General features: G+C 41.6%; 1 protein-coding gene across 3 annotated transcripts in view; it reads left to right on the top strand.

Moving 5' to 3' along the window:
- MYO1C (myosin IC) overlaps positions 1 to 20,961 on the top strand; it is a 139,693-nt gene that overhangs the window by 77,160 nt on the left and 41,572 nt on the right. For all 3 annotated transcript variants that reach the window (XM_018573875.1, XM_018573860.1, XM_018573867.1), the window contains exons 3-5: positions 9,730 to 9,845; positions 20,123 to 20,321; positions 20,583 to 20,663. In XM_018573875.1, coding sequence (XP_018429377.1) covers positions 9,730 to 9,845; positions 20,123 to 20,321; positions 20,583 to 20,663 — 396 coding nt within the window. The remainder of the gene's footprint in view (positions 1 to 9,729; positions 9,846 to 20,122; positions 20,322 to 20,582; positions 20,664 to 20,961) is intronic.

Below are 20,961 nucleotides of genomic sequence, written 5' to 3' on the forward strand. Positions count from 1 at the left end.
TGAATGTAATAAATTAGTGCTAGAAGAGCCATTAGATGTAAACAAATTAACATACAAGTTTACTGTGGCTGCACTCCAGACAAAATGTTATACTTGCCAAAAAAGAATTCAGTTTAACCAGTCTTTTGATCCAGGCAGGTCCTGCAATTCTTTACAATTCTCTGCAGACTACATTGCAGAAGACCATACCAAGCTAGTTTAGGACTCACCCCAGCCTGTGACTGGAGAATGAAGGAGCAGCAGGACACCGATGCTCTTTTCTCCTCAGCGTTTGATTGGGAGAGTGAATTGCAGCACTCTGCATTTCAAACTGCTGACCTTCTGACTGCTTCTTGATCCTGTCACTGCAGAGAGACTGGATTCTCCCCTGTCCGTTCCTCCAGCGCTGACTGGCGGAACTGACGGGGGAGGGGCGGGTACTGCTGGCTCTGCCTCTAGATAGGCAGAGCCAGCTGTCACTCACGCAGCTGGGCGGATCCCGACATAATTGTCGGGACCCGTTTCAGCTGCGGCGTCTCAGTATACCGCGAGCGGCAGCTGAGCTTTGGGTAACGGGAGGACGCTAGTTTGTGTCCTCCCGTTAACCTTCGGAGAACTATGGGGAAAAGCGCTAACCCCATAGTTCTCCTTTAAGCTAACGGTACCTCTGCACTCCTGTCACAGTTTAAGAAGAGCTGTGTCTCGGAAAGGGCAGCATGATGGTAACACTTGGCTCTCGCTGTCCTTTTTAAAGATATTTCATGGAGTTTTCATGTAAGAAGAGTCTTAAATAGCCTGTGGTTCTAGTGCCTATTCTGAGGACATGCTTCATTCTAGCATTAGTACCCATGCATGTGTGCATAGCAAGGCACGGGTGCTGACACTTGCATGTGTGTGCCCATACAGGAGGAGTCCCGGGCTTGAGGCTGGTTGGTTAGGAGAACCTTTTACACAGCCAGAAGATTTAACCCTTCCCCACGCGTCTAAGGAAAAATCATTTATTTTATTTCTGCCTGTGTCCCTGTTGAATTTGGTTAATTTCTGTCCTAGTATCCACACAAGATGTGAGGTGAAATCTTCCCAGTGGGGACACAAACAGCAAGTGACACTTAACTAAAACTAAAATAAAAAAATCACTTTAACCACTTGAGGACCGCGGTGTTAAACCTCCCTTCCTGGCCATGCCATTTTTCAATATTCAGCGCTGCAGTACTTTGACATTTATTTTTTGTCATTCAACGCTGTACTGAAATTAATTTTATACCATTTTTTGGGGACAGATAGAGCTTTCTTTTGGTGGTATTTATTCACCACTGCGGTTTTAATCTTTTACTATAATTAGGAAAAATTACTGAACATTTTGAAAAATAACAGTTTTTTTTACATTGTTAGGAAACATTTATTATTATCCAGTTTTTTTGTAAAATATAAAAGTCGGGGTCACGTCGGGTAAATAGACACCAAAAATGTCAAGCTTTAAAATTGCGCGAAATCGCAGAAAACTTCCATACCCCAAATTGGCCATAGGCGACGCTTTAAACGCTTTTACTGCTCATCACTTTAGTGTCATCAGTGATTGATAGCCCTAGAATTATGGCTCTCACTGCGACGTTCGTGGCGATATGTAACACGTGCGGCGTAATGTGCGCAATATTTTTTTGTAAAATATAAAAGTCGGGGTCACGTCGGGTAAATAGACACCAAAAATGTCAAGCTTTAAAATTGCGCGAAATCGCAGAAAACTTCCATACCCCAAATTGGCCATAGGCGACGCTTTAAACGCTTTTACTGCTCATCACTTTAGTGTCATCAGTGATTGATAGCCCTAGAATTATGGCTCTCACTGCGACGTTCGTGGCGATATGTAACACGTGCGGCGTAATGTGCGCAATTTTTCACGTATGCGCCCCCGACGCATGTTTGCATGCGTGTATGTATAGGTGGGGACTTTAAGCGGAGAGGGGACCGGAGGGAGCTCATGTAACGATCTCCCTCTGATCCCCTGTGACACAGGCAACATGCTGATCTCGGGCTCGCACCAGGCACAGTGGAGCCCGGGACCAGCGAGACAACGGCGGAGGGGGGACGCTTGTATGTTAACAGCCATCGCTGCCTGTTTTAAAATATCGGGCATTTCCCGCTCGCGCACGCCCAGCGGCGCGCGAGGGGGGCGTGTCTGAGCGGACGTCTAAAGACGCCCGCTCAGATCTAGAGAGGTAGTTAAAGTGACCCTGTCACCAACTCAAAAAATTGCAGGTAAAAGCACAGTTGCAAGTATTTTTAAGTATTAATTATTACTTCTAGGGTTTTTCCATTCCATAAGTAATTTATTTACTTGGAATGTGCCTTTTGAACTTGCTACAAAATATGACTACTTCAGGAGAGTCATTCCCTAGCACAGCTCCTCTGTCTCCAACCTCCCTACATAACTTTTTATGCAACTGCCGGGGGAGGAACAAATGGGTAATATTTTAGTGCAGGCAAACTCCGGGTCTCCAGCTGTGGTGCAACAACAAATCCCATTAGCTATTGCAAGACTTTGACCGCCACTGGCATGACTTCTAGAGGCAGATGCATGGTGAACATTGTAGTTACTTCAGCTGGAGGGCCAGACTTTGCCTACTCTTGCTATAGAGTGTAACTTGAGTGGCAGCTGGAGCTGCTGACATCACATGCAAGATGGCGGCACCTAGCAGTAGTCTCAGAGGTTTACGATGTCTAGGCAAGAGAGGCCTTTAAAAGTAAATAACATGCTTAAGATATATGAAACACGCAAGTAATCTTATGGGAATATTTTTGTGGAAATGAATTATCTGGCAAAGCCAGGATTGTAATCCTTTAACCCTTCACAGCCCTGCCTAAAATTACAAAAGAAGGAGAAGCAAGTAGAAATTTGAACCCTTAAGAAGCTAAGAAACCCTGACCCAAGTAAAAGCAATTTAAACTGCAAGAAGCATTTTTAAATTTATTTTTAGCTTATGCTTTGTGAACTGGGAACATGTACCAATTATAAAATAGGTGTTATCCCAGTTTGCCTGCGAAAGTGGAAATACATTTAAACTCAGGACAGTTATGATTTACCAGTTAGAAAAAAAAAACCTGACCTGCCATATTGCTGGCTAGCCAGTGGTTGACAATGCATCTTCTGTACATGTCCATTGTTTGTAATATCGCTCCACTCAGAACTGATATTTCTTATTGTTGTATGGTGGTAGACTTGGTAACCCACTGGCTTCTTGTGTCTCTTGGGTATTCTAGTGACATTTTGCCATCTCTGCCAACAGACATTCAATGTCACTGCTGCTGAAACATTCTTTAAAATATTTTTTTTTTAAAGTAAAGACCAACATATAGAATAAGAATTGGTCATGGTGGTTGTGGCTGGTGCACAACACACTGCCGCAGTTCCCAAGAGATATGGTGAACTATTTAACCCTTTGTTAGCCCCCAGCCCCTTATTGCTGCACTTATTTATTGTATGTAAAACTTCACATTGAAGGTTTCCTTGCCCTGTTTGTTGCCATGGTTTTCTGTGGTAGCCTCTCCAATATCTATAAATACAGTAGTTGGTAAGAGCTCTAGGTCTTTTCTTTGGGAGGACATCTGTACACTTCATGTTTTCCATTAGGACAGACGTGTCGTCAGCCAACGAGTCGCTTGGGAGGAGCAGAGAGTGAGTAGGATGCAGATTCAGCTGAAAATCACGGCAGGCAGTTGCAAAATGAAATTTAATTAAACTCTTGCATAAGAACCCAGTACACAAAATCAAAATGCAGCCATGTCACAAATAGAGTGCATGTGCAAAATTCCCCACTCTTATCCTACAACACACCACGTAATAAACACTTACATTATGCCTTAGGAGTCATTTGGTTATGCTGTGTTAATGAGCATAATTTTGTCTTTTCCAAAGAAGTCCAGGTATGCCTACAGGCACGTGTTCCCTTCATTAGTCAGAGAGAAGCCAGAGGGAGGAGGAAGCAAAGCATTAAGGAGATCACGCCTCTCAATTCTGATTGAACCTCAGCCAAAGCCAGTGCTGCAGTTTGCAAAACAGCAACCTCAACATCCTTCTAAATGTGCAAACCTATCTGAAATGATTTAGTAAGGTTGAATTGTAAATGTTCCAACTGCAACTGCACTTTGCTCCACTAAATTCTGACAGATTTGTAGCTTAACCTAATTAAATACACTGGGGGGAATTTTATCAAAGCTGGAGCAGGCAGAATGTGAAGCAGTTGCCTATAGTAACCAATCAGCTTCACTCTTCAGATTAGCTTTGAAAAAGAGAGAAGCTGATTGGTTCCTATGAGCAACTTATCCAGTTTTTGTCTGATCCAGTTTTCACTGTATGTTAAGTAGGGTACACACGGAGCACATTCGGCTGATTCTGCAGGAATACCCTATTCCAGGGGTCAGCAACCTTTTACACGCCGAGTGCCATTTTTGCAACCATCAGACAACCGGGTGCCGATGAACAATAGCGCACCGTAGTGTTAGTTAAACTTCAATTTTTACACTCGTAGTTGTAGTGCTAATAATAAGTTCAACTCACTAATTATTTAAATGTGTTTATTTTGCCATTAGCAGCAAAACTATAAGTGGAAAAAACAATAACTGGTGTACACACAAAATATGTTCATATTTACATGTGCTGAAAAGTAAACTGTGCTTACAATTTTAATGTGATTCCCGTGTCTGCATTGTATGGCTCAGTTGTGCTATGTCTGACATGTAGGGTGTTACTTTCATTTGACCTCAGACCAGCACCAAAGCACACTTTGCACGGCAGACCTCAGACCAGAACCAATGCACAGCAGACCTCAGACCAGAACCAATGCATAAAAGATCTCAGACCAGCACCAAGGCACAGCAGATCTCAGACCAGCACCAAGGCACAGCAGATCTCAGACCAGCACCAATGCTTGGCAGACCCCAGACCACGACCAATACAGGCTTTGCACTACAAACCGTAGACCAGCACCAATCCTCACAACACCCTGGACCTAGTAGCATATTCTGGTTTGGGGCTGCCCTAGGCAAGGCAAAACCAGCCACAGACTGATTACTCCTAGTCTAGAGCCACATGTGCGACTTTAGTCATTGGCTACTTAGCGATTTATCCACTTGCTGGCCATCATCACATTATGCTGGAGAGGCACAGATCTTTAATTGCATAATCATTCTGTAAAATCACTAGAAGATATTGTAGCAATACCTGGAGCATTGTGTGAGACTGATATACTCCATGGACATCCCCCACAGACACAAAGAGGCAGCTGGCTGCAATTGCTTTTATATTGGATCAGCAACAATCAGGATTTCTATAGTGTGGGATTTACTTACAGACGAGGCAACTCCGGAATCTCCCCCACAGAACCCCTGCAGAACGGAGACATGTTTTACCAGAAGGTTTTCTGGGCAGATTAAGCTGATCATTGAGGACAACAAATTGAACTGACTGGGAATATCGACGTGTTGAGCAGGGGAACAGAATCTGGACATCGGGCAGGTGCAGATCCGGGTCCCTCCCGGCGGGCTGGGAAATCAGGGAGACGCAAGGCAGGAACAGGGACAGAGCTAGATCCACAACGAACCTATGGGCTGCAGCTACGTCAGGGAGGTGGGTGGGCCAAGCTTGTAATTGACACCTGGCTCGAGAGAGCTGTCAATTCCAAACAGTAAAGAGTAAGTTCGCGTGCCATCAGACAAGGGCTTGCGTGCCAGGCTGGGCACGCGTGGCGGGGGTTGCCGACCCCTGCCCTATTCCATTGACTTCTGCCGAAGGAACATGTTGGAAAATCCTTGGCCTAACGGTACTTGCAGCCTCATTCTATACTTAGCTGCAAGCGCTATTTGGGTATTCTGACAGTGGCCACTGTCGCAATACAAAGCTCACAGGGGGAGATTCGTCCATCCATGCTATTATATTTTCTTTGTTCAGTGGGCAGGTTTATTGAAGAAAATGTAAGCCTGTATACCTGGCTTTAGTTGTGAACACAGGTAGAAAACTACTTCTCCTGAGTATATTAGCTTTAGGCTTATTATAAAAATGACAGGATGAGGGGCATATTACTCATAAAAATAATGAATAAAAAAGAAACTGGGGAAACCGAGCTAAATCTCTATTTATAGAGATATCCAGCTCCAATATGCTTTCTAAACACAATTTTCAAGGTCCACAAAAGTACATAAAGTGAATGTAGACCTCAACTATGAACTTCTCTTACTTTGCTGCCCTTTGGTTTGGTAAATAAGCTATTGAAAACATGTTGTTATATCTATAACTATCATGTCTGAAATTCATTGCTGTCCTTTTTTCCTGTGTTATCTCAGAGTCTGCTTAGCCCCTCTAGTTGTTGGGACTACAGAATTAAATCGTCTTTATGTTTTAGAAATCTGAGAGGGAGGATTTGAGTAGTTTAGCAAAAGACAGCGGGCAGGCGGGGCTGACACCATTAAGTCCACAAAAATCATGTGTGATGTCCGCCCACAACAGGGCTTAAAGCAGTAGATAGATATATGCAAAAAGTTTAAAGAGGAAAAAAAACCCGCTTTAAAAGCTGTTTAAACTTACCGCTGTCTTTGCCGCGCGCTCCTGTCCGAAAATCCGAAACTGCTCGAGCGGCCGCAAAGCATCTTGGGGCGGGTGCTTGCGCAGTTCAGATTTTCGGCCGGGAGACGAGGAGAGACGCAAGGTAAGTCTATGGACGCGTGCACCCGCATGCAGACACTGTGGGATAGGAAGTGCCAGCAAGGCGGGAGTAGTCAGCGCTGGATCAGAGACCCGCAACACCGCTGGAGAGAAGACATAAACATCATTTAAGGTAAGTGGTTTACTTAACATTGGAGGGAGGGAAAAAAAATTTGACTTTAACGTCACTTTAAGAGCTGATCACATTTCAGACAAATCAACAGGTTCTGCTCTGTACTTGCAGGGTCTTTAAAGGGATAAAACATGGGAGATGTACATGTGTTGCAGAGATACTGCATATATTTTTATTTTTATTTTGCCTTGGCATACACATTAAGAATTTGGACTTGAAGTAGCTCTTGTAGCTTTAATACCAGATCCCTGAAATGTAAACAGATGTCTCTGCATTCCACAACAGACAAAAAGTACCGGTAGATTTATCAAAGAGACAAGCTTGTATAGGTTTTTTGCATAGTGTTCTCAGAAAGCCTTGTCAGCTTAGGAAATTCAACTCCACATCACAAATAAGTTGTAAGAGATGTCTACATAGTCTTGTAGACTTACCTTGGTGGTGTTGTCTAAAAATAACAGTATTTTAAAATAAAATGGTAAGAATTCCTAACACAAGTGACCAGTGTTCATTAACAACGATACCATTATCTTACAAAGCAGCATATCTGATTAGGTTGCATGTGGAAATAGGATGTTAAAAATGCAGTTGCAGTTATTATCTGTTTACAGCTGTTGTGTTGGAAGGTGCCGTGATAAATAAGCTTGTGCAATAAAAAGATATTTTAATTTTATTGAAATGTCAGTTACTATCAAGCAGATAGAACGAGATCTACAATAACGATTAAATTGCAACGCTGATTTTATCACAATGGAGCATGGCTTTTAAAGGGGTTTTCTACTTTCAGTATATATTAGGAAACTCCTGCAGGAAAATCCCTAGGAGTTCACTATACAAGGACCTTACTCAGATGAGGCTTGTTGCCTGGGTGCAGCCTGGTCATGCTTGATATTTGTACTGCAGGATCAAAAAATTATAGCAAATTCAGACAAAGCAGCCATGTTTTCTGTCTTTTGGACAACCTGTTATAAATAAAGTATTCAGACCAAGAAGTTAATAGTCTTTAGGGTCATTCAGTTATGACTAGGGGTTAATTTATAAAGGTTCCACCCAGCATATAGCACAACTAGATGGCACTAGCTCCCCTAGATAGGAATTTACTATACTCCTCAGTGCCATCTAGGGGGGCCAGTGCCGTGGTAATGAATATCTGGGTGGAACTTTTATAAATGAATTCCCTAGTGTCTGCTCCATTGATTATTATGTACCTCTTTAGCGCCAACAGCTTGCGCAGTGCTTTTACAATATAAGAAAGACTTTACAGTTATCCCCAATACAAGATGGTTGGGAGGGCCTTGCCCACGAGAGCTTGTGTTCAAAAAAGTGTGTGTATATATGTGTGTGTGTATAGATACACACACACACACTATATATAGTATATATCTTATCTCCCAGTAGTGGCAGACAAAAGGCCTCTACAAAGAGTCAGTGGAGTTCTATTGCCACATGTGGGCACTGTAAAATGCTATTGTGCTTTGTCCGCAAAATAAATTCTGTTTACAAATACTGCTCTACATTGAACAAATGAATGGAGTCGCACAACTGGTAATTCTTGACTTCTGTTTATTTGATTAGTGTTCTGTTTGCTGAGTGCAAAAGCAAGATGACTTAAATATTATTTATATTCCGTGGAAAGAATAGCAGAATGTTGTGAGAGGTAAAGCAGAAAGGAAGTCCGATAAGCTGTACAGTAGTAGTTGCTTAATAATTAACCAATGGATAGATAATACAGTACAAGAATTAAACTAAAGCGCATTCACAAGCTGACTTAAGTCATGGGGTGTGAAGAGAATATTACACATAAAGATGTTATCAGTCAACAAAAGTGTTTTCACATCCAAAGGAAAATGAGGTAATGACATTCTCACAAGAAAGTCATATTTTTAGCTCACAATTTTAACACATAAGCGTCTGAATCCCAGTCTATTGATAACTTTTGGGGCTGATGTAGGAAATGTTGAAGGTAAAGCTGAAGGAGTCACCCAGAGCAACGGGTCCATTGTTTAATATTGTTTGTAGTGTAATAAAGCAGCCTTATCCTGTCCAAGACATTTTGGATTGTAAAATTAGTTAGTTTTTAGTTTGTAGACCCGGAGTGTTCACTAATTGCAGGCAACTGCTGTTTAGATACTGTGTGTGTGTTTATGCTGTGGCGTAACAGCCATAGCAGCCCATGCGGCTGCTATGGGGCCTGGAGGTGGAAGGGGGCCCCATTAAAGATTGAAGAAGTTTCTGTTGATACTGACATTTTTAATAAAGGAGAGCCAATATCAGATGTACAGGGTAAAACTATGCAGGCAGCTCTCCTGCTACCTGACTTTAAAGGGACATTAAAGTCAATTTTTTTCTTCCCTCCCCCAATGATAAGTAAAATACTTACCTTAAATGGTGTCTCTTAATCCCATTTTCCTCTTCTTTCCTGTCCTTTTCAGCCTTCTCTCCAGCGCTGTTGCGGGTCTCTGATCCAGCGCTGACCCCTGTCCTTGCTGGCAGTTCCTGTCCCACGGTGTCTGCATGCGGATGCACGCGTTCATAGACTTACCTTGCGTCTCTCCTCATCTCCCGGCCGAAAATCTGAACTGCGCATGCTCCCGCCCCAAAATGCTTTGCAGCCGCCCGAGCAGTTTCGGATTTTCGGATGGGAGTGCGCGGCGAAGACAGCGGTAAGTTTAAACTGCTTTTAAAATGTGGACTAGTAGTATATATATGCAAAAAAACAGAGGGTTTAGAAACACTTTAATATCATGGAAAGTAGGGAGGTTGCTGGGGAACCCTATCTCAATTTTGCTATGGGACCCCGTGATCTGCGGTTATGCGCTGTATATATGTGTAATTTATGGATATTCTGTTTATACTCCTATCTGATCTAAATGAAAACTGCTAAGTTAATTCATATTTGGCTGACATGGTCATTTTTTCTCTACAGACATACATTGGGTCAGTTTTGGTATCGGTCAATCCTTACAAAGAGTTGGAGATTTACAGCAAGCAGCATATGGAAAGATATCGTGGAGTTAGTTTCTATGAAGTGTCTCCTCATATGTAAGTAAAAGTCACTTTTACTTTATTAAGATCTGAAACTAAAATGATTTCCAGTGTAAATGCTTTTGTGTTAATTTAGGATCCAGATCATCTAATCCTTTTTCATCCAGGGTGCCTTCTGCCTTTCTCAGGGGTGACTTGACGTTTTCGTACAGGGTTATGGCTTTCTATAGTCTAGACAGGTTTTTGAGGTGATGGGGGCTCCTGAAGTGAAGGGGAAACTCTGATGCGAAAGGGGGGACCTCTTATGTAAAGAGGGGGCTTTGATGTGAAGGGGGACTCCTAGCGTTAGAGGGTAGACTCTAATGTAATAGGAGGGGGCTCCTGGGGTAAAGGAGGACTCTGATGTGAAAGGTGGGATTCTGCTTTGAATGGGGTGCTCCAATGTAAAGAAAGTTTCCCTTTTTGTGTTTTGGTGTGGGCTCCCCCCTTAAAATGCATACCAGACCTCTATCTGGGATAATGGTCTGGTATGGTTTTTGGAGGGGCCACATGTCGTTTTTTTTCCCGTGTGCTTATTTTACATTTTGGACTAGGATGCTTCGAGATTTTGCATACAAGGGTGTCATGACTAAAGAAAGGTTTGAGAAATGCTGATCTAACTTTCAAGAGTGGCCAGATATCTACCAGATGTTCCATATCTTCTTTCACATAAAATTCTTATGTAGGATGAAGCAAGAATCGTTTAACAAGAAGTTCCTTAATTGTCTTTGAAATTGTTTGTGTTTGTATTAAGTCTTGGGCCCTGATTTCTACTCTAATGCTTTAATACTTTAAAGTCATGAAGTTCAATTTACCTAAAATGTTATTCTAATGAATATTCCATGTTTAGAGCTATGCAGGGTCTAAAATAAAAGTTTCTGGGGAAGGTGGGGGTGAACATTTCCCACAGTATCAGTCAGAATGACCTTTCCATGTTTCCAGGTCTACAGTTAGAACCAATGTGGACCATCAAAGGTCTCCTCATTCAAAGCAGTTCATCAGGGATTAGATTAAAATAAAAAACATAGTCCAGTGGGTTTCAGAGTGGGTACTGCAGTGCTTAAAAAAATGTAACTCAGAAGACGGTATCATCCTCAAAACTGCTTTAGGTTAAGTGATATTACTGCCTTTTTTTCTTTTTTTCTTTTGTTTAAGCAATTTCTACTACTGAGCTATGGGCTTACAGTGAATGCTGGGTCTTTCTGTATGCAACTTGTGGCTTCCCCCTGATTTAACTGGTCCTCTCCACGATAGCCCTGCTTACTGCTTTCAGAGTTGTTCCTCTCCCTTGTAGGGTCCTATAGATCCACTCTTGCGTGTATGCTCTGGTCCAAGACTAGAGCCAAGTGGACATTAGATGATTCTCCACAAACACACAGGCAGGACATCAAGCACAGCAAGCCACTCCTCTGCTCCTCCTTCCTCCTCACTGATTGATGGATAACTGCACATTAATAAACAAGCTCCCGAAGACTGCGCTGTCCCTTACAATCTGGTATGACAGGAAGTTCGGGGAAGCAGTGCTGAGAGAGCTGGAGCTGGTGGCATTGAGGATTAATAGTTGTGTATTGTGCACATATATGGAGCAAACAATGTGCAGGGGAATGTTTCCCTGGTTAAATAGAATAAACTCCTGTAAAATAGTTTTTATACTATAATTGTCAGGAGTAGGAGCTATGAGACCCCCACTTGATGTTCAAGAGAGGAAGGTTTCCTACTTTCTTGTTAAAGTGGAAAGAGTTTTTTCTCTTTCTTCTGGATAGAGTGAGGTTTCTGTTGTGTCGGAAAGATTGTCCCTCTTTTCTTGTTACTGGGACATTGAGTGGAGGACAATTTCTTCAACTGGGTAAAATGAAAAATGCCTAATATAACGATTAGAACATCTGTCAAGTTCTGGGAGCATCTCACTTTCTGTTCTGGTAATACTGAATTACTACAGATTTTTAATCTTCCCTCACTATAAGAACACGGAAAAAAATATTTCACCAGAGTTCAACATAGTAACATAGTATGCAAGTGTGTGTGTTGATCTGTTTTTACTCTTAACACTTCCCATATCCCTGTAGATTCTGCGAAGAAGAAACTCATCTAGACGTTTTTAGAATTTATCAATGTTATCCGCAGATACCACTCCCTATGGCAGTGAGTTTTACTCACTCAATTTTAATGCTTTTATTGCAGTGTCAACTAGGACTTCTGCACGATATAAAGTTTTTCTTATCCCGAGATGTCCGGTTTTGTTTTTCAAGCTAAACTGTTTAAAGGAAGAATTCCAATGTTTAGTGGCATCGGATTTTTCCTCCCTGTTACAGGCTACATTATGCTGGTCTGTCCTGGAAATATGGAAAGTTTTTTTTTTTTCTTTTCTTTTCCGATTTGGGTTGGTCTATTCCTTTCATGCCACAACTTCTTTCTGTGTTATTTTTGACCAGTGTTTCTGTACTATTTGCAGGTTGCCAGGCTACAGTGGACCTAAAGCTCCAGGAATTTGTGTATTTATATATAGAACATGTATCTTTTTTTTCCTTCTAGTTCCCAGCAAAACATTTTAGCATTTTAATTTCTTGCCTTCTCATCAAAGTTTAAGGACAACTTTAAGAACACAAAGATGAGTAGCTCTCTTTTGCTAAAAAATAAATACCCACTTAGATGTCCTTCAGTCCTGCTCTGTCTGTTTTTGCATTGCCCTTGAATGACACTTATCTGAATACTGACTGCCTTCTTGCTTGGTATTAATGCCACATTTCTAATTTTGTAGAGCTCCCCTTTCCATTAACCTTTTAAAACTGAACCTACCCATCATATTGTGAGAGCAAAATCCTACAAAGCATCCAGTGCTGTCCATGAACCAGGATTCCATATTCAGTGTGTGTTTTGAACTTGAATTTGAACTGTTTTTCGTCCTCCGGTTAGTAGCGGTATTAGGACAGAGTAATGTATTATGTATTCATTAGAATACATACTACATTAGCGAGAGTGGTGAACACCTGTAGTATACAGTTAGGACTCAACATGAATTTAGAAGCACCCCTGGCTTATATTCGCAAAGTCCATTTTGTGTATGTGACAATCTGTAGACTTGGCAGATGCCTGATTGCAAGTGTAGACCTATATTTAAAATACAGGGAAGTGCATATGAATGATTTATTTAGGGCTGGTACTGATTAAAATTTTCGTGTTCGATTAATCAAATTTTTTTAAATCGTCTAATTTCGATTTAATTTTAACGCACATACAGATCCAACTACATTGGCCTATACACATATACAGCACAGCAATGAAGTAATAAAATGAACTAGGATCACACTAATCCAGCACGTTGTTAATCTCGCATGCCCCACTCAATATGGCTGCTGCTTGAGTGGGGCAACTCGGAATAATAACGTGCTGGATTAGTGTGATCCTAGTTCATTTTATTACTTCATTGCTGTGCTGTATGTGTATAGGCCAATGCCTTGGCTGGCGCTCGTGCAGAAAGTTTCTTGTCGGCTAACGAAGGGAAGGGGGAGGAGTCCTGTTACGTCACGGACATCGACGTCACCGGACTCCTCCCCCTTTCCTTCGTTACCGTCACAGACATCGACGAAACCGGACTCCTCCCCCCTTCCCTTCGTTAGCTGACGGAGCCACTTGGGGAAGGGGGAAGGAGTCCGGTGACGTCGATGTCCGTGACGTCACCGGATCTCGGACGGGACTCCCGGAAGCCGGCGCAGAGGTGAGTGTTTTCATTAGCAATCAAAAGAATTTTAATCGACCAAAAAGTTTTAACGATTAATCGAGAAATTAATCGTTAATTTCCGCAGCCCTAGATTTATTACAAGAGAACTGTATGTTAACCTTTTTTTCCCCATAGTTCTCTCTAGGGTCACGGGAGGACATATACTAACATCCGCTCATGACCCAAAACTCTCTATAGCTATTGCCCGCTATATGCTGAGAGTGCCGCAGTCAGGACTGATCCCAACAATACTGTCGAGATCCACCCCACTGGCTTATTGACAGCGCGCTCTGCCTATCTAGAGGCAGAGCCAGCTATGCCCGCCCCCTCCCCTGTCTGTCCCTCCTGAAGGTGCTGGTGTATCGGAGAGGGATGGGGCTGAATCCCTGCGGGGAGAGGTGACTGACACTGCTCTCTGCAGGGAGATGATTGGGAAATGAAGGAGCGGCGGCTTGTTTTCACTTCATTCATGGTTTCATTGTCACACGTCGGCTCTAGCTATGGGGATGAGTGTAATTCACTCACCCCATTGTTCTCCTTTAACCCCTTAGCGACCAGTGACGTACATAGACATAGAACGTCACTGGCAGGGAGCCTGTATAAGCCGACGGGACTCTTCTTTACAATTGTAAAGCCAACTGTCAGCTCCTGAAGCGATCTGCACTTCAATAGCTTATTTAGAGTGGAAAGGTGTCTTTTGGACCCCCAGTATCACCTTTAGAGAGTACCTGTGACCACCAATATGTAAGCCCCCCTATGTGATTGCAATTCCAGTAAAGTTTAAAAAAAAAAGTTTTAAAAAGTATTATTAAATAAAATAATCAAAACTTTTTTAAAGTCCTCTGCGAGCATCCGTGTATTTACGTAAACATGTGTCGGGCACACCTAAGTACGAAAACTAAGACGCACTACACATGTTGGGTATCGCCGCGCACGCCAGAGTGAGAGCAATAATATTAGAGCCAATATTTACATGCATCTCTAAACTGATGACTTGTTGGGGCTCTTAAAACCTCTATGGACTTTTTGGGGTACTAGATTTTGTCGTCGTTTCACACACGCACACAATTTTTAACCTGGACATGTTGTGTATCTATTTACTCTTGGTAACCTCATATGTTATATTTTACATTCTTCACTATATTTTTGGGTTTGATAAAGAGTTGCACTAATATCATTCACCATAAAAATTTGCAACTGCCGACATTTAATTCTATATGGTCTTGGTTTTCAGGAAATATATAATGTTTGGGGGGTTTGAAGTCATTTTCAAGCCTAAAATTGAAATAACATTAGTGGAAAAAACATAAAAAAGGCCTTGGCAGCGAAAGTGTCCTTAAGGGGTTAAATACTGATGATAAAATTAAAAATATGTGGTCAGTATGCACACAGTTCCTCTGGCTTTATATGTATATAATGGGTGTTAGGGGACCTGTTGTCTCCTGACACATTCCGACTGTACAAACCTTGGCTGTAGAGTCTGACTGCAGTGTTTGCCCAGTTATTAAATAACATATATACAAAAGACTGCAGGGTCTCAACAGATGCAGGACTTCCTGCAACTAATTCAGTAAAATACTTTACATCAGTTTAACATCCATCCTGCTTCCTTGCCTGTATTAAGCCTGCTTAGATGTTTCATTTGCCCCCATACTGTTCTGGGGTGGGCAGTTATGCCATGGTGAAGACAGGGTGGCCAGGTCTGTGCAGGGATATTTTCAGGGACTGATAACTGTCCTGTCTCCTTCCCTGTACAGGTGCCTGCCCTTTCTAGAGACGCCAAAGCTGAAACCAATGTTAAAGCAATGTTAGCCCCTACATTCCAGGCAACACAAAATTCAACAAGAGGAAGCTCCAGTGAGTTGTTCTGCAAGACTTACTTCTTACTAGGTCAATAGTGTCCCAACTTAAAAGGGCCTAAGGACCATATTTGTATCTGCAAGTTGAGTGCAGCATCTAAAGTGATTTTTTTTAATAACAATTTTGCATTCAAACAAATTTGGTGGCTGCCATATGTAACGCAATAAGACCAGGAAAAGAAATGTATGAATCGGGTATAACTCCTCTGTTCATCTGCTTACTGCTGTTATATGCCCCTTTCACACAAAGGTTTCTAGGAAGTGGTGTTCAGCTCAGGGCAGAGGCAGAAATAATAAACCCCCCTTTACTGGTGCCAGAGGCAGAAATAATAAAGATCCCACCTGCATTGTTGTTTTGTGACAGCAGTAGTAAAGTTCACCTTTATTGGTGTTCATTGACATCAATAATGAATATCATCCCTTCACTGGTGTTCAGTGGGAGCAAAAATAAAGATCCCCCTTCACTGGTGTGAACAGCTAGTGTGCTGCTTCCTCCCTTTGTGTCGGGTAGTAGTTAACTCTGCCTGATGGGCTTTATTCAACTAGTGCATACAGAAATGTTTCAGCACTCAGCACCATGCCTCCATTCTGCATTGTGTTTTTGGGACCTTGTGAGCCACAAAAGAAAGCCCATTGGCACCAGTTGGAGATCTATTGCAACTCTGTAGTTTTCTCTAAAATGTATCTTTTCCTTTTATGTTCTCTTGCGGTTTTAGTAAATATATCCTTACTTGGAATACTTTTACACACATAAACACACAGTACTTTGCATACTGCAAGTCCCATGAAACAAATTCACATTTTATAGTTTCGTTGTGGGAGTGTGGGACTAAAAGGACTCTTTGTCTGGGTTTAGCGCTCGTGCTTTCATTGTGACTTCTATACAGTACAGACTAGTGAGTGCACAGTTCAAGCTTCTCTCAGGGATTCTTAGCTCATGATTGCATCACTAAGAACACCATATGCTGTCACAAATTATTTATCAGTGGAAATGGTAATAGTTGTTGATAAACGACTAAGGCTTCATTTTGCAGAAGCCTATTATAGTACTATGACAAATCACATAAGTGCCGTACTGCTGATCGTTAAATGGTAGTCATATTCTTAAATTACTTTTCTGTTTTAATTTATATTGTACAGTAGACATTTACCGTACATTAAAAGGATATTGGAATTTACTAACGAGTTCATGTGGTAGTATAAATATAGAGACCAGAGGCTGATTGCACTTATAAGGTCACTGACCTCTTAGGGGAATCCCAATTTCCTTTTGTTATTGATGGTGGGTATGTTATTCCCTTAAAGATGCCAAAACAATAACTTATACATACTGATGATTATTAGCAGACGCCACAAAACTGCACATTTTCTTGGTGCTGTATGACAGCAGTGTTGGTGCAAATAATGTCAACTGTTTATACAGATGCTGTTTACAGGAAAAGCCATAGACGCTTAAAGGAGAACTCTCTGAATTAAAAAAAAATTACAATGGGGCTACCCACGCACAATAAGGTTAAGTGTTCATTTTTCCTAGGGGGCTTAAATAAAGCAGACCAGTCCCTGCAGCCTCTTCTCCCCCGGGCTCCAGCAGTCTTAAGGACTGCTGACATCATCACATGTAAAGCAGGTCCATTCGCTTGCATTAGACTTGAGGAGGCCAAGGAATATTCCAAAGACGGAGCGGAAGGGAAAAGAAGAGACCACTGACCGCCATGGGCTGAAGGTTCCAGTGGATATGTCTGCTTTTATTTTAGCCCCCTAGAAAAAACGATTACTAAACTCACGCTCTAGTGGTAGCCCCACTGCAAGGTTTGTTTTTTTTTTAATTCCTTCATTAATAGAAGAGATTGTATTATATTTTAATAATACTTTAGTATTACATTATTAATATGGACCACATGTGGTGGAGTGTCTATACTATTGCTGGCTAACAGATTGCATGGCCTGTGGATGTTCAGGTATGGTCTTTCCCAGCTTTACACCTGCAGAACAGCACTTGGCTGAAAGATTTACAACCTGTTTGCTAGTTCCCCAAAATAGGTTGGCTAGGATCGTCCAATGCTGCTGTGGCAGGTTGGGGCAATGGTCATCCCATCTTTTGTGCATTTTAAAACTGCTGTCAGATCAGATGAAAACAGTGCTGTGCATTGTGGAGGCCTTACTTGGAAGGCCCTTCAAACTTTGTCCAACCAGATAGGCCCTTGCACCTTGGTTTTTGGCAAATCTTAAAGTGACACTAAACTCTGGAGTTAAATCTTTAAAATGCATTCAAGTACCTTACCTTTTAACAAAAATGTATCTTATTTGTGTATCACTCAGCTGTAGATCCTCAAATCATCTCTGAATTGGTGCTGACACTGTCCTTCCTTCTGGAGGGTGGCTACTTTTGTTCCCCATGGTTCCTGTGTGTATTGGAAAGTAGTCACCACCCCAAGGTCACTCCTGTGATGGACTATAATCTCAATACAAATTAGTAAACTAAACATGAGATTGTAGCCCATCACAGTAGCGAACTTGGAGTGGTGCCTACTCTACAACACACAAAGGGACCATGGGGGAACAAAAGTAGCCCCCCTCCAGAAGGAAGGACAGTGGCAGCATGAATTCAGAGATGATTTGGGGATCCCCATCTAAAGGATACATTTTTGTTAATAGTTAAGGCAGTTGAATGCATTTTTAAGATTTAACTCCTGAGTTTAGTGTCCCTTTAAGGCGATTGTAAATTGATTTGGATTTATATATTGAATGGATTTCAAACAACTAATTTTTTGAAATGTAAATTAGATTTTGCAATCCGATTGTAGCCTAGGTAGCCATTTTACCATTTAATATATAAAAGAACAACAGTTTCTTGTGTAGAGAAATTATTGAACTTCTGAATGTTTGAAATGGGAAACTAGATCCTGCTCTTCTAATGAAAGCCAAAAATTGTATGCCTGCATTTGTAGCTTTCCTACTATATGCTAACTTAGTAATGATTTTTTTTTCTTGAAAAAGAAAACTTGGGATTTTTGCATGATTTGCTGCCTCAAATATGATCTTTCAAGCTGAACTATGGGGAAAAATAAAAAATGACTCTTGCACTTCAAGTTAATGCTAATTTTGCCTAGGGGGAACATAAAAAGCAACTATACTTGCCTTATTCCGTTGCTCACACAGGCTTCTTCGCAGCTGCATGACTGGCGCCCCACAACTGCTTCTGTTTACGGCTCTATCGGTCAAACGTATCGGTCATCACATACCATACAGGGCCAGCAGCCTCTTATATAGTCTTATATAATTTCGAACACTCAACATGCGGAGGCTTATCAGAAAATTAAAAACAGAAATTGATATAAATACAGGTTAAAGTGACCCTAAAATATTGCATTCAAGTACATTAACTAGTAACAAAAATGTATCTTATTTGTAGATCACTCAGCTGTAGATCCTCAAATCATCTCTGAATTGGTGCTGACACTGCCCTTTCTTCTGGAGGTTGGCTACTTTTGTTCCCCATGGTCCCTGTGTGTTGTAAAGAAGCCACCGCTCAAAGCTCACTACTACGATGGACAACAATCTGAATACAAATTAGTAAACTAAACCTGAGATTATAGTTCAATTTAATTACATTATGGTTACATAAGCTAAATTTGTGTTAATAATTAGGATACTTGAATGCATTTTTAAGATTTAACTTCTGAGTTTAGTGTCACTTTAAGTAGAAAATTACTTTAAGAAATGCTGAAATAGTTGTTAATGCTTCAACATCCTGTTATACGCATCTGTATTTCTTTAGCAGATCTTAGTATGAATTTCTAGACGGGACATTGGCCCAGTTTATAGAAGGGCTACTTCCTTTCTTTGAGTTGCAACGTGCATATAAAATTGTCTTGGAAGTCATATTAATCCTAATAAATTAAAAAAATTCCGTATGCATCTTTTGTACAGTTTTAACTGCAGACAGATTAAAAAAACCTAATGATATTGGGTAATCATTATTTAAAGGCTTTCTAAACCCTCCGGTTGTTTTTTTTTTTTGCATATATCTACTGCTAGCAAGTAGTTGGGTGATTTTTACCTTAATGCATTTAGGCAAAAAACACCCGGCCCTTAATACTACTTTAACTCTTGGGTTTACTGTCACTTTAAAGCCAACTCAAGGGAAATTAAAAGTTTTTTCCCTTGCATTGGGGGACTGCCCGTGCACATCAAGGGTTAACCTCTCACTTATGTCCTGGGGGGGTTGCGGCATCCTCACATAGAATGCAGGAACATTGAACCTGCATTGTACTTGAGGACATCAGTGGTCCACCAGAGCGAAGGGGACAAGACACTGTGGGGACTGGTCTAGCAGCCTGGAGAAAGCTGGCAGGAGCATGGATCAGGCAAGTCAAATCTGTCTCCTAGGCATAAATGAGCAGTTAACTCTTGTAGTGCAAGGCCAGCCCCACTGCGAGGGAAGACTTTCCATTTTCCTGGAGTTGGGCTTTAACCAAACTGTACTGCCACTTCAGTACAGGTCCAGGCCTGGGCTATGCTGTCTGGCAGGGGTGTCTGTATCAGGCAAACTGACAGAACTTGATGTCTTTGGACGGGTACCACAGGTTTTCCGATATGCGTTTCACCTGTATATTTAGCCGCTTGTCTAGATTTAATGCTATAGATTTTCTATGACAGTCGCTAATAGTCAAGTAATCTCGTGTTTTATGGCTGTTTTATTTCTTGTTTTTTTTCAGCTATGCCACAGCAGATAACTCCTACCGCTCCCTACGCACAGAGAGGAAAGACCAATGTATTCTTATATCTGGTGAAAGTGGGGCAGGGAAGACTGAAGCCAGCAAGAAAATCCTGCAGTACTACGCAGTGACATGTCCAGCCAGTGACCAGGTGGAAACTGTAAAAGACCGACTTCTGCAGTCCAATCCCGTTCTGGAGGTGAGAGAGACTGATAAGGAAAACAAACTTCCTAGGAGCTGATAAAGAACAAATTGACTTATTTTCAGGTGTCTGTGGAAGGTGTGGCTCTATAAATGTTTTGTTGCCATGGAAACTGAGAGCAGTCAGCAGTTCTATTGTGCTGTGCCTTGTGAGGATAGGGTTTATTGCATTGATGTATGCAGAAAATCTTCCTTTTATATATTCTGCGTATAATTCTGATCACTGTAAAAATATATATATTTTCTGATTTCTTTTTAGGCATTTGGCAATGCAAAAACCTTACGTAATGATAATTCCAGCCGCTTTGGAAAATATATGGATGTGCAGTTTGATTATAAGGTTAGTGTTGCTTGAGCAAGTATTTAAAGCAGACTTCTGCAAATGATTAACCTGGGTTTACCTTCCAGATCCCTCTGTTCCTTTCCTCTTCCAGCTGCCCTCTTCATAATCTGATGACTATGTTTTCAAGCTCAAATAAGGCCCCGTTCCCACTGTGCGATATGCAAGTCGCGCGTTTGTTGCGTGATTTGCATATTGCGCAAGATTTGCCGCGCGATGTCGCGTTAATGCTCGCATTGAGCAAGCTTGAATTGCGGCTAAATCCGCTCAAAAAAGGGTCCTGCTGTAGCGACACACG

Source organism: Nanorana parkeri, unplaced genomic scaffold, assembly GCF_000935625.1.
Source record: "Nanorana parkeri isolate BGI_ZX_2015 unplaced genomic scaffold, ASM93562v1 scaffold48, whole genome shotgun sequence".
Lineage (NCBI taxonomy): Eukaryota > Metazoa > Chordata > Amphibia > Anura > Dicroglossidae > Nanorana > Nanorana parkeri.